Source organism: Bradysia coprophila, unplaced genomic scaffold, assembly GCF_014529535.1.
Source record: "Bradysia coprophila strain Holo2 unplaced genomic scaffold, BU_Bcop_v1 contig_232, whole genome shotgun sequence".
NCBI classification, from domain to species: Eukaryota; Metazoa; Arthropoda; class Insecta; order Diptera; family Sciaridae; genus Bradysia; species Bradysia coprophila.
The window spans coordinates 13,358,310-13,368,007 of record NW_023503493.1 but is presented as its reverse complement, the minus strand read 5'-3'; the positions used below and the strand labels follow the sequence as shown (position 1 = coordinate 13,368,007).

The window sequence follows — 9,698 nt, the reverse complement described above, 5'->3', positions numbered from 1 at the left end:
TCTGACTTACAACGCATTTTATTTCAACTTTCGACCTAACTGCAAACGAGACCCAAATAATCGTCCATAAGAGTACCGATAGCGAACTGGAAAATAAATTTTTCGTTTAACGATTGAAGTGAAAAGGACAATGAATCTCCGAAAAATGAACTCACGATTCCAGTGGCGTCTACTCTTGTACCCACAATTTTGAGTCGAATCTTGTCTTCTGGAGCAATAACCACTTCCTCTTCTTTCGACTTGTAACAGGGCGGATTTCCATTCGGACAGAACTGCATATCAGCTGGTATGGACTTTAAGAGTGGAAATTAGTGAAACTAAATTGGATCGGAATAATTGTCTATCCCACTTACATGATGCGATATAAAGCAAGACAGAGGACCGATTTCTGCAAACATTCCCACCTGAAAAGATTCCAGAATTTGTGCTGATGTCCTATCCGTAATGCAGATTGTATACGGAACTTACCTTATTGACCTGTGTGACGACTGCATCGAGTACTTCACCTTTAAATGGTCGGAAAACGATTGCCTTATATTTGACAGGATACACGACGAAGCCCTGTCCTGGCTGTATTATGCCGGAACCGATCTGATCAATTGTAGTCACTGCTATGACAAATCCATATTTTCCCGTGCAGGTGCCCTCAACTTCTGTGTAAAGTTTCTGCTTCACTGTTTCCATCAGTTGGGGTCCAAAATATTTGGGATGCAGCAAAATTTCATGTTCGAGCGAGATCTGTTGATATGGTTTGTTTGGTTAAGTTGTTATCAACGCTGTTGAACAGCTGAACGATAAATTCAATTAAATTCGGAACACTCACGTGATAAAACATTGTTCTGGACAGGAATGGTTCGATGTTTTTGTGCAAAATAGAATTTTCGTCTTCTCGTACAAATAAATGTTTTTGTATTGGCGGCTTCTATTCGACTCTCATCAACAACAAATTAAAATAAAATAAGTGATCCGGTTTGACGTTTCTGAAGTGAATGCAGTGAATGGTTTACACTGCAGCTTCAGATCGATTGCAGGTTGCCAAAAAATTAAAACTTTTACAATTTTCAATTTCGGCAATTTCGTGGCGGCTGTAGGTCTGTTCCAAGGTTAGTTGAGCTGTCACCGCGTCATCCATTGATAAATAACCAAAAAATTATTGTTGACAAATTGTTCGCAAAAGCATTGAGGTTATGGCTCTCGTTCGTTTTCGGCTTGTCAAAAATCGTTTTTATCGTACGATGGAACACACCTATTATATACGGTGTTTAAGTAGAGCGAGATGGAAAAACAACTCGGGGTCTGCTGTCATCGATAATACAAAAGAATCTGACAGCAGACCCCGAGATGGAACAATAGGTTGTCATCTCGCCATCTCTCTCACTTAAACACTCTGTAGATCAAGTCGAATTTATTTGAAATGTCAAAAATCATCCCCAAAGAACTTACACTGAAAATATGTGCAATGAAAATGAGCAGGCACTTTGTTTACGTTTGAAAATATAAACACCCTATCTAAAGGTGTTATCGTAAATTTGTTTTTCTTCCAAATTATGGAATTTATCTAATTTACAATAAAGCTACAGTAATCACGTGATGATCACCACCTTTCAGAAGCATTTTTGGTAATAGTCGGTGAAATTTAATGGTACCACTAAAATCAGCATGAAATTTCCGATCTGGTGATACTCTGCTCAGGAGCGACAGAGTTCGTTAACAGTTCCATTTTGCAATAGGAAAATGTTGAAAAATATTTATTTTCTTACTTTTTTCGACCATATCAGTGAGACTTGAACACGTGACTCTTCCGTTTGGTATGGGTCGGTGAAATTGAATGGTACCACTACAATCGGTGTTAGGGAATCTCGCGCCGCGTCATTCACAATAACTCACAAAGTGACATCTTCCTTATACAAAATGTGTCAAATAAAAGTGTGAATTATTGTGAATGACGCGGCGCGAGATTCCTAGCAACCCTACAATCAGCATGAAATTTCCGATCTGGTGATACTCTGTTTATGAGCGACAGAGGTCGTTAACAGTTCCATTTTGCAATAGGAAAGTGTTGAAAAAAAAAATTCTTACTTTTTTCGACCATATCAATGACAGACTCGATATCAATAGACAGACTTGATGGAATGTGGGGAATATATTGGCTTGAACGTTGGAAAAGTGACTTATAGCATTGCAAAATTCTATTAAAATAGTAAGTGCTACAATGAAATGAACTTGCGCTGCACTCGAATTCACCCTGAACCTGCTTATATATATATTCGTGTTTGTGATTAACCATCAGAGTGTTTCACCTGTTCTTTCAAAACCTACTAACACTCGTTTTTATATCACACAATGTAAACGCTACCGCTGTCAAAACGGGACCACTTTGAAACGTCACTCATTTTACGTTTTTATAATTTTTTTCCTTTTGAACAGTCATTCCGGTGTTAAAACTGCAAATATTTACACCAGCAAAAGTTTATAAAAGTCTGTGATAAACACACAATATTATTGTTGTAAAGATGTGCTGATGTAAAATCGTTCACAGTTAATTTGTCAGTGTTTGTTGTACCGTGACAAGTGATTGAATTAAGGTAAAATCTAATTGAAATCGAGCTAACTTTGATTGTAATCATCTTATTGTGTTCACCGAATAGAAAGTGAGAAGGGCTTATCAAATTAGTAATCATTTTTCTGTGTATCAGATGTCCCGATGCGATTTTATTTTTAGTGCAAATTTCATCGTAGTAACGATAAGCGTGTCGTTCTAAGAATCGATGATTGTACTAATCGTCTACTAAAACGTAATAACTCCAAACGAAATACGGTAGGAATCACAGACGGGAAACGACAAACTTCTAAATATCGAAAAATCGTCATCCAATTATCTCATCCACTGGCCCGTTTATGGTTTATTATTACGTTGGATTTTTGTTACTGCCGGTTTTCCAGACCAACGTCATCTGATATCCTTATCTTATATGGTGTAATTTCACTCATTGATAGATAATATTGAGTCTGAATGTGCTTAAAACAACAATGATTGCTCGATTATCTCTATAAAATAGATAGTGTCACTGACTGAAACAATTCAGATTGCATAACAATCGTTCGAATAGTTTCTCTTGAGTTATGAAGGTGGAAGCTGGTGGAAGTTGCTCGATTCTTTTTAGTCTACTTGAAAAGAATTAAGTTTTTGGTTGGGCCCTCCACTGGAATTTATCATAATAAAGAGCTCGCGCAACCGGGACAACGGGTAGAGGATGTTATTGAATTAAAAAAAAAATTATTTCCAGTTCAATGACGAAAAAAAATTATTTTCAAAATTTCAGAACCTAACAACCGCTCAACATGATCTCCTACTGTCCACCGAATGTTACTTTGCACGAAGTATGGACGAAAAATGGCATGTCACATTGTTTTGTGGACACGGTTTCCACATCGATCATTGCCGGATTTCTGTTAATATTCGGAACGCTGCAGCTATTCATGTATCGTCGATATGCGACGCTCAACGACGATCTACCGGTTAACAAGCCAAAGTTGTACAATCTACAGATTTTCTTATCGCTACTCGTACCCATACTATCGTTTGCACGGTTTATGTTCCAAATGTTCTACTATGACGGTGGAAAAGTCTATGGTTTTATGGTAAACGGGCATACGTGACTTTCGCAACGTAAGAGACGAATTTGTAAAATATTTTCCCACAATTTACAGATCCTCGCTGTAGTTCTAACATGTTTTGCGTATCCATTCTCCATTTGCCTGTTGGTCAAAGAACGATACTACTTGCTACCGTCAACTCCGACCCGAGGCCATGGACTCGTGCTGTTGATTTTCTGGAGTCTTGTCTTTATCGTCGAAAATTTATCGTTCATCAATATGCGACATGAAGATTGGTGGTTCCACTGGCACGGTCCCAAAGACACAGTCGAAATGACATTTTTCGTTCTCCGCTACATTTGCGGACTGTTCATTTTTATACTCGGCCTGAAGGCGCCCGGTATTGTGTCGCCCATTGATCATGAACGTTTAATCGATGAAAATGATGTAAGTATGGAATGGGATATCGTGGTGTTGCTCGCTTTGTTGAACATTTCCTTCCATTCTCCGTAGGAAAATCGTTCGACTTGGGTGAATGCCTGGACGAAACTGCGCACATTACTTCCATTCATATGGCCACGGAATGATATGTTTCTGCAACTGAAAGTAATCATGTGTTTCGTACTGTTGATTGGCGGTCGTGTCATCAATCTGTATGTTCCGATTTACAACAAGAAAATTGGTAGGTCGACAGCGACTCAACCACAGCGGCTTCGAGTTTTAATCCTAAACGTTTTCCCATCAATTAGTCGACAGCTTAACGACACCCGATTTCCGATGGGACTGGGTCCTCATTTATGTTGCCTTCAAATTTCTACAAGGTGGCGGCACTGGCGGTATGGGCTTACTGAACAATCTGCGTTCGTTTTTGTGGATCAGGATCAGTCAGTACACGACTCGTGAAATCGAAGTGGAATTGTTCCGTCACTTGCACAGTTTGTCGTTGAAATGGCATTTGAACCGAAAGACCGGCGAAGTGTTGCGTGTCATGGACCGTGGAACGGACAGTATCAACAACTTGTTGAACTACATTCTGTTCTCCATTGCACCGACCATCGTGGATATAATTGTGGCAATTGTCTTCTTCATTTCGGCGTTTAATTGGTGGTTCGGGTTGATTGTTTTTGTGACGATGGGACTGTACATTTGTAAGTTCGAGCATTTCGCTTTTCGTTTCGAAACCTTTGTTAAATGTCTTGTTATTGGCAATCAGTTGCAACCATAGCTGTAACCGAATGGCGAACGAAATTCCAGCGACGAATGAATTTGGCTGACAATGCGCAGAAAGCTAGAAGTGTTGACTCGCTGTTGAATTTCGAAACCGTCAAATATTATGGCGCTGAACAGTACGAAGTGGACTGTTACCGGGAGGCAATTTTGAAATTTCAAGTGAGTCGAACCTTTGGGCTGTAATCTCGAACGTTAAATTCATATAAATTATCACCATTCCACACAGGTCGAGGAGTTCAAATCGAACATCACGCTGAACATCCTTAACATTACGCAAAATGTAATTATTTCAAGTGGATTGTTGGCTGGGTCACTGTTGTGTGCTTGGATGGTTGTCGAAAAGCAACAGTTGACTGTAGGCGATTATGTTTTGTTTGCCAGTTACATCATTCAGTTGTACGTGCCACTCAATTGGTTCGGAACATATTATCGGTGAGTTTGAATGGAACACACTTCCGTTGTTCAATATTTATCGGTCTCTCCGTTCAGTGCAATCCAGAAGAATTTCGTTGACATGGAAAATATGTTCGACCTAATGCGAGAAACGCAGGAAGTGATTGATGCTCCTGGTGCCGGTGGTTTGGCCGTCGTACGAGGCGGAATCGATTTTTCAAATGTTACCTTCGGTTACACACCGGAACGTTTCGTCCTCAAAAATGTTAGCTTCAATGTACCGCCCGGTAAAACCTTAGCCTTAGTCGGTCCATCCGGAGCTGGAAAAAGTACAATTGTTCGACTGTTGTTCCGTTTCTATGACGTCGACAGTGGTGCGATATTGGTGGATGGTCAGAATATAAAAACCGTCACGCAAGACTCTTTACGAAGAGCCATTGGTGTGGTGCCACAAGACACTGTATTGTTCAACAATACCATCAAGTACAACATCCAGTATGGCCGAATCGATGCGGCCGAAACGGATGTGATATCAGCTGCTCGAAATGCAGACATTCACGAGAAAATCATGGGCTTCCCGGATAAATACGACACTCAAGTCGGTGAGAGAGGTCTGAGATTGAGCGGAGGAGAAAAGCAAAGGGTTGCTATCGGTAAGTTCGCTGGCTCCTCAGGTTCACACTCCAGAAAATAATTATTTTTTATCCGATCTCCAGCTCGAACGATTCTAAAATCTCCATGGATTGTCATGCTTGACGAAGCGACAAGTGCATTGGACACCCAAACTGAACGTAACATTCAATCAGCCTTAGCGAAAGTCTGTGCCAATCGTACGACAATCATTGTGGCGCATCGTCTATCCACCATAATTCATGCGGACGAAATCATTGTACTGAGCGATGGTCAAATTGTCGAAAGAGGTCGTCATGACGATCTACTGAATATTCCGAATGGTATGACCGCATGATGGTATACTGACAAGAGATTTATTTTAATTTTTTTTTATTGCAGGAACCTATGCCGGTATGTGGCAGAATCAATTGCAGAATTTGGATGCCGAGCCAAATAAAGAAGAGACAAAGAAAAAAGAGAATGGAAAGACGACAGAGAAATCGGCTATGCCGCCGCACCATCACCATCATCATCATGCATAGGAAAACAGCGAATTCGTTAAGTGTTTGATCGGAGGACGTATTATAGAACAAGGTGTAAATGTTGACTGAAAGTGGAAATATATTTTTTATCTACTGACCAATCTGATTCGTTTTGGGCACCCATTTAGAAAAAAAAGACCATTTTAAAGGTAGCAGGAACATAAAGTTCATGGTCCATGGTGTGTAGACAGTTTGAAACTCTAAATGACATAGCCTCGCAACATAAGATACCAAAGCTGTCGCCAGTCGCCTAGTCTCCTCTCTAGTAAGCAAAAATTCAAGGCCTCCGTAACGGTAAGACTCTCAAATATTTTCCAACCTTCCTTGTCAGTGAAGTGACAAGAAATGAAGCGAGATCAAAATTTTTCAAAATTCGACAGCTACCAAATATTTTATCAAGGCACCTCTATTACACTGCTTTGATTTTACTCGAAACAGGTCCTTTCAATCTGAAATTTCTTGAAAAAACCTGAAGCTGGTGATGTCATAAATTTTGACCTAAAACCTGAATTTGGATTTAAGGTCCGATCTGTCACGTCTCGTTTTACTTAGGAAAGAAGGAAAAACCTGCATCTTGACACCAACTTTTTTTTCCAAGACTTCTGTAGGCTTGCAGCACAAAAGTACTGGGTTTATTTATATGTGGAACTTGTGGAACGATATTTGATGAGGCCAGCACCCTATACTCAGTTCCGTGGAACATCGATGCTGCATGGACTATCCGAACATCTGCTATATTTTTAGTCGTAACTCTCGTGGATCTACTCGCACCAAGCAGTGCGTATACTCTACCTGTAGGTCTTTCCAAGGCCGACATTCGTACAACATTACAATAATTTAAAATAATTTTTTCTTGAGTTATTGCCGAAAAACTGTTTACAGTACCCTCTGACATGTCTTGACTTTTGAACGCTTTTCACAGAAAAGAAATTTTTCTTCGAAAAAGTGAACGATTCGTGTTTGCTAGAATTGAAAGACGAATCCAACAAGCTATCACTCATTAATATCGGAGACCTCTTGTTCCCCAATCGCCTGAAGTCTTGGCGATATTACTCTTAAGGATTTTCTTTGATTTTGAATTTTTAAGAATTCAAAGAATTTTCTAAGATTTTTTTTTGTTTTCTACGTTTATTTGTCCCTTGGGTAGAAATATGTTTGCAGAGAGTTGGTTTTAAGAGGGCATTTTACATCTAAATATAGTTAATATATCTATATAGTGTAGTTGATAAGGACCATTTATACGAGAACGTTTACACTCGTATAAAAGCTGGGCTACCTCTCTAAAAGTTAACTTTTCTCATTGTAAAGTAGGTAAAATTATCAGTAGGTTCCTTAATGATAATTTTACCTGCTTTGCAATGAGAAAAATAAACTTTTAGAGAGGTAGCCCAGCTTTTATACGAGTGTAAACGTTCTCGTATAAATGGTCCTTATCAACTGCACTAATAGCTACTAGCTACCTTCGCGCAGGCCAAACTTACGAGTGCGGCAAACAAGCCATTAATAAAAGAACCAAATCCTTTTGATTCGAAGTCGGTTCAAGTTTTCGCGATGTGGCTCTTAAGTTTATAATAAAAATAGGTGCATTTTAGAGGCATACCGTAAAACAAACGTCGATAAAAAATAACTTGCTCGAATTCCGATGCCCCATTGTTGCAGGTAATACGGAAAGAATAAAACTGTGAATTTTGTCGCTAATTGTCACAGTATCGTGAAAATCGTTGAAATGATAAAATCACTAGTCTATTTACTACTGATCACTAGTTGCGTGCTCGCATTTGTCGGTAAGTTTTCTTTTATTTCATTCAACCAACGCACTTCAAGCAAACGTGATCATAGTCGACTGCTGCTGCCAGACTACAAGATAGAGTACTATTTTGTATGAAATGGTATTTTACAGAGTGTTAGAGTTGTGACACACTGTCAAGTTGCCACTTTTGCTTGAAGTGCGTTGTTTCATCTCGAAATATCCTAACTGTAAATTATTATTTAATCGTAACGATTTTAGACCACCGACTATTAGGTGATTGTATCGATAAAGACTGCATCCATTTGTGCAATGTAGTATATCCAGACAGCGGTTGTGATGGAAGGTGTGTTAGTGATACAGATTGTGAATGCATTTGCGACCAGTAAATTAAGCACGACGATCGCATTACGAATGGCTCGAAGTCATTGGAAAAAAGTATTTTTGCAAGAAAAATAAATTTTTACTTCGCTCATTTTGTGTTTTGAATGCTATATCGATAAAATCAACGCACTTCAAGCATGGGAGGTACTCTAAATAGAGTACTGAAGCTGGACAGTGTATCGAACAATTTTTGGAATGTTTAAAAAATTTGGAACAAATTTTCATACAAAATAGTACTCTATAAAGTGCTGAGACGCACTTTTGTACTTCCAACGTTCGTATCATTACAATAAAATGGGAAGTTGAACTCTTTAATCTGCGAAGGCGGTCTGTTACAGTTCAATAAAAACGGTAATCAACGGCAGCCAATTTCATAATTTTTCTCAAAATCCTAAATTCTATTGCTAAGAAATTATTATTAGAATTGTGACGGATCGACATAGGGAAAACTTTTTACTTAAAATTCCATTTTGTTAATTTCCATACACTCAACTGAACCATTTTCGCATTGCTAAAATCTTTTTTGGCGATACTGTCGGTGGTAATTATTTTCTGTTTCCCATCCTCTCCGACTGAACTTTGACTTACACTCAAACATCAAACAATACAACCCTATTGTGATGCCGGCTTTTGCGTTTGAATTATTCGGTTCAACCAACCTTAGCAACACCCACGAAATCCCTTATCTATGCGAGATATGTTTGGCTTACAATCCGAGTAAAATCTTTTCGAATACGTTTTTCTGTCGAAAATATTAAATCAGCACCTTCGGCAAAATTTCGCATAAAAAAATTGCTGCCATTTGAAAATAACGTTGACACAGTCAAACGAAAGACTCGAACGGATAATAAGATTTAGCTTGAGCTTTGGTGAAAGTTTTCAAATTATTCATTGAGTTTCCCAGGTGGTTTTTTCTGTGGTTAAAACTCAGATTCATTGCTATATAGGTGGCTTTTCAGGAGGCATCTTTGATCTCAATAGATGAGAGGATGTTCGACTCAATACATAAGTACAGTAGAAAATCAATGAGAAACAAGTAGAAGTGAATGAGGAGCAGCTTTACAAATATGGTAATCTGCGAGTTGCTAGAGTAAAATCTAGGGCTTCTGGTTATTTTCCTTCCGAATTACTAAAAAAGGTTAGACATTTGTTAACTTGTATCTTCTCATGAAAAACGGTCTGATAAGCGGAGG

At 38.8% G+C, this 9,698-nt stretch overlaps 2 protein-coding genes across 3 annotated transcripts; one reads left to right on the top strand and one right to left on the bottom strand.

Annotated features, from left to right (window-relative positions):
* On the bottom strand, positions 1 to 976 carry LOC119076776 (DNA-directed RNA polymerase II subunit RPB7). The gene is made up of 5 exons (XM_037183732.1): positions 824 to 976; positions 469 to 738; positions 354 to 404; positions 156 to 293; positions 1 to 86 (listed from the first exon to the last, which is right to left on the bottom strand). Exons 1-5 carry the CDS (start codon positions 833 to 835, stop codon positions 36 to 38), a joined length of 522 nt encoding a protein of 173 aa, XP_037039627.1. The 5' UTR covers positions 836 to 976; the 3' UTR covers positions 1 to 35.
* Positions 977 to 2,354: 1,378 nt separating this feature from the next.
* LOC119076775 (ATP-binding cassette sub-family B member 6, mitochondrial) lies at positions 2,355 to 6,475 on the top strand. 2 transcript variants are annotated; one of them, XM_037183730.1, is made up of 10 exons: positions 2,355 to 2,585; positions 3,324 to 3,642; positions 3,712 to 4,044; positions 4,111 to 4,279; positions 4,347 to 4,745; positions 4,811 to 4,986; positions 5,054 to 5,259; positions 5,317 to 5,873; positions 5,937 to 6,173; positions 6,232 to 6,471. In XM_037183730.1, exons 2-10 carry the CDS (start codon positions 3,343 to 3,345, stop codon positions 6,372 to 6,374), a joined length of 2,520 nt encoding a protein of 839 aa, XP_037039625.1. In that variant the 5' UTR covers positions 2,355 to 2,585; positions 3,324 to 3,342; the 3' UTR covers positions 6,375 to 6,471. The 2 variants fall into 2 exon arrangements, with proteins under 2 accessions (XP_037039625.1, XP_037039626.1); XM_037183731.1 differs by lacking the exon at positions 2,355 to 2,585 and having other exon boundaries at positions 3,331 to 3,642; positions 6,232 to 6,475.
* The last annotated feature ends 3,223 nt before the right edge of the window (positions 6,476 to 9,698 follow it).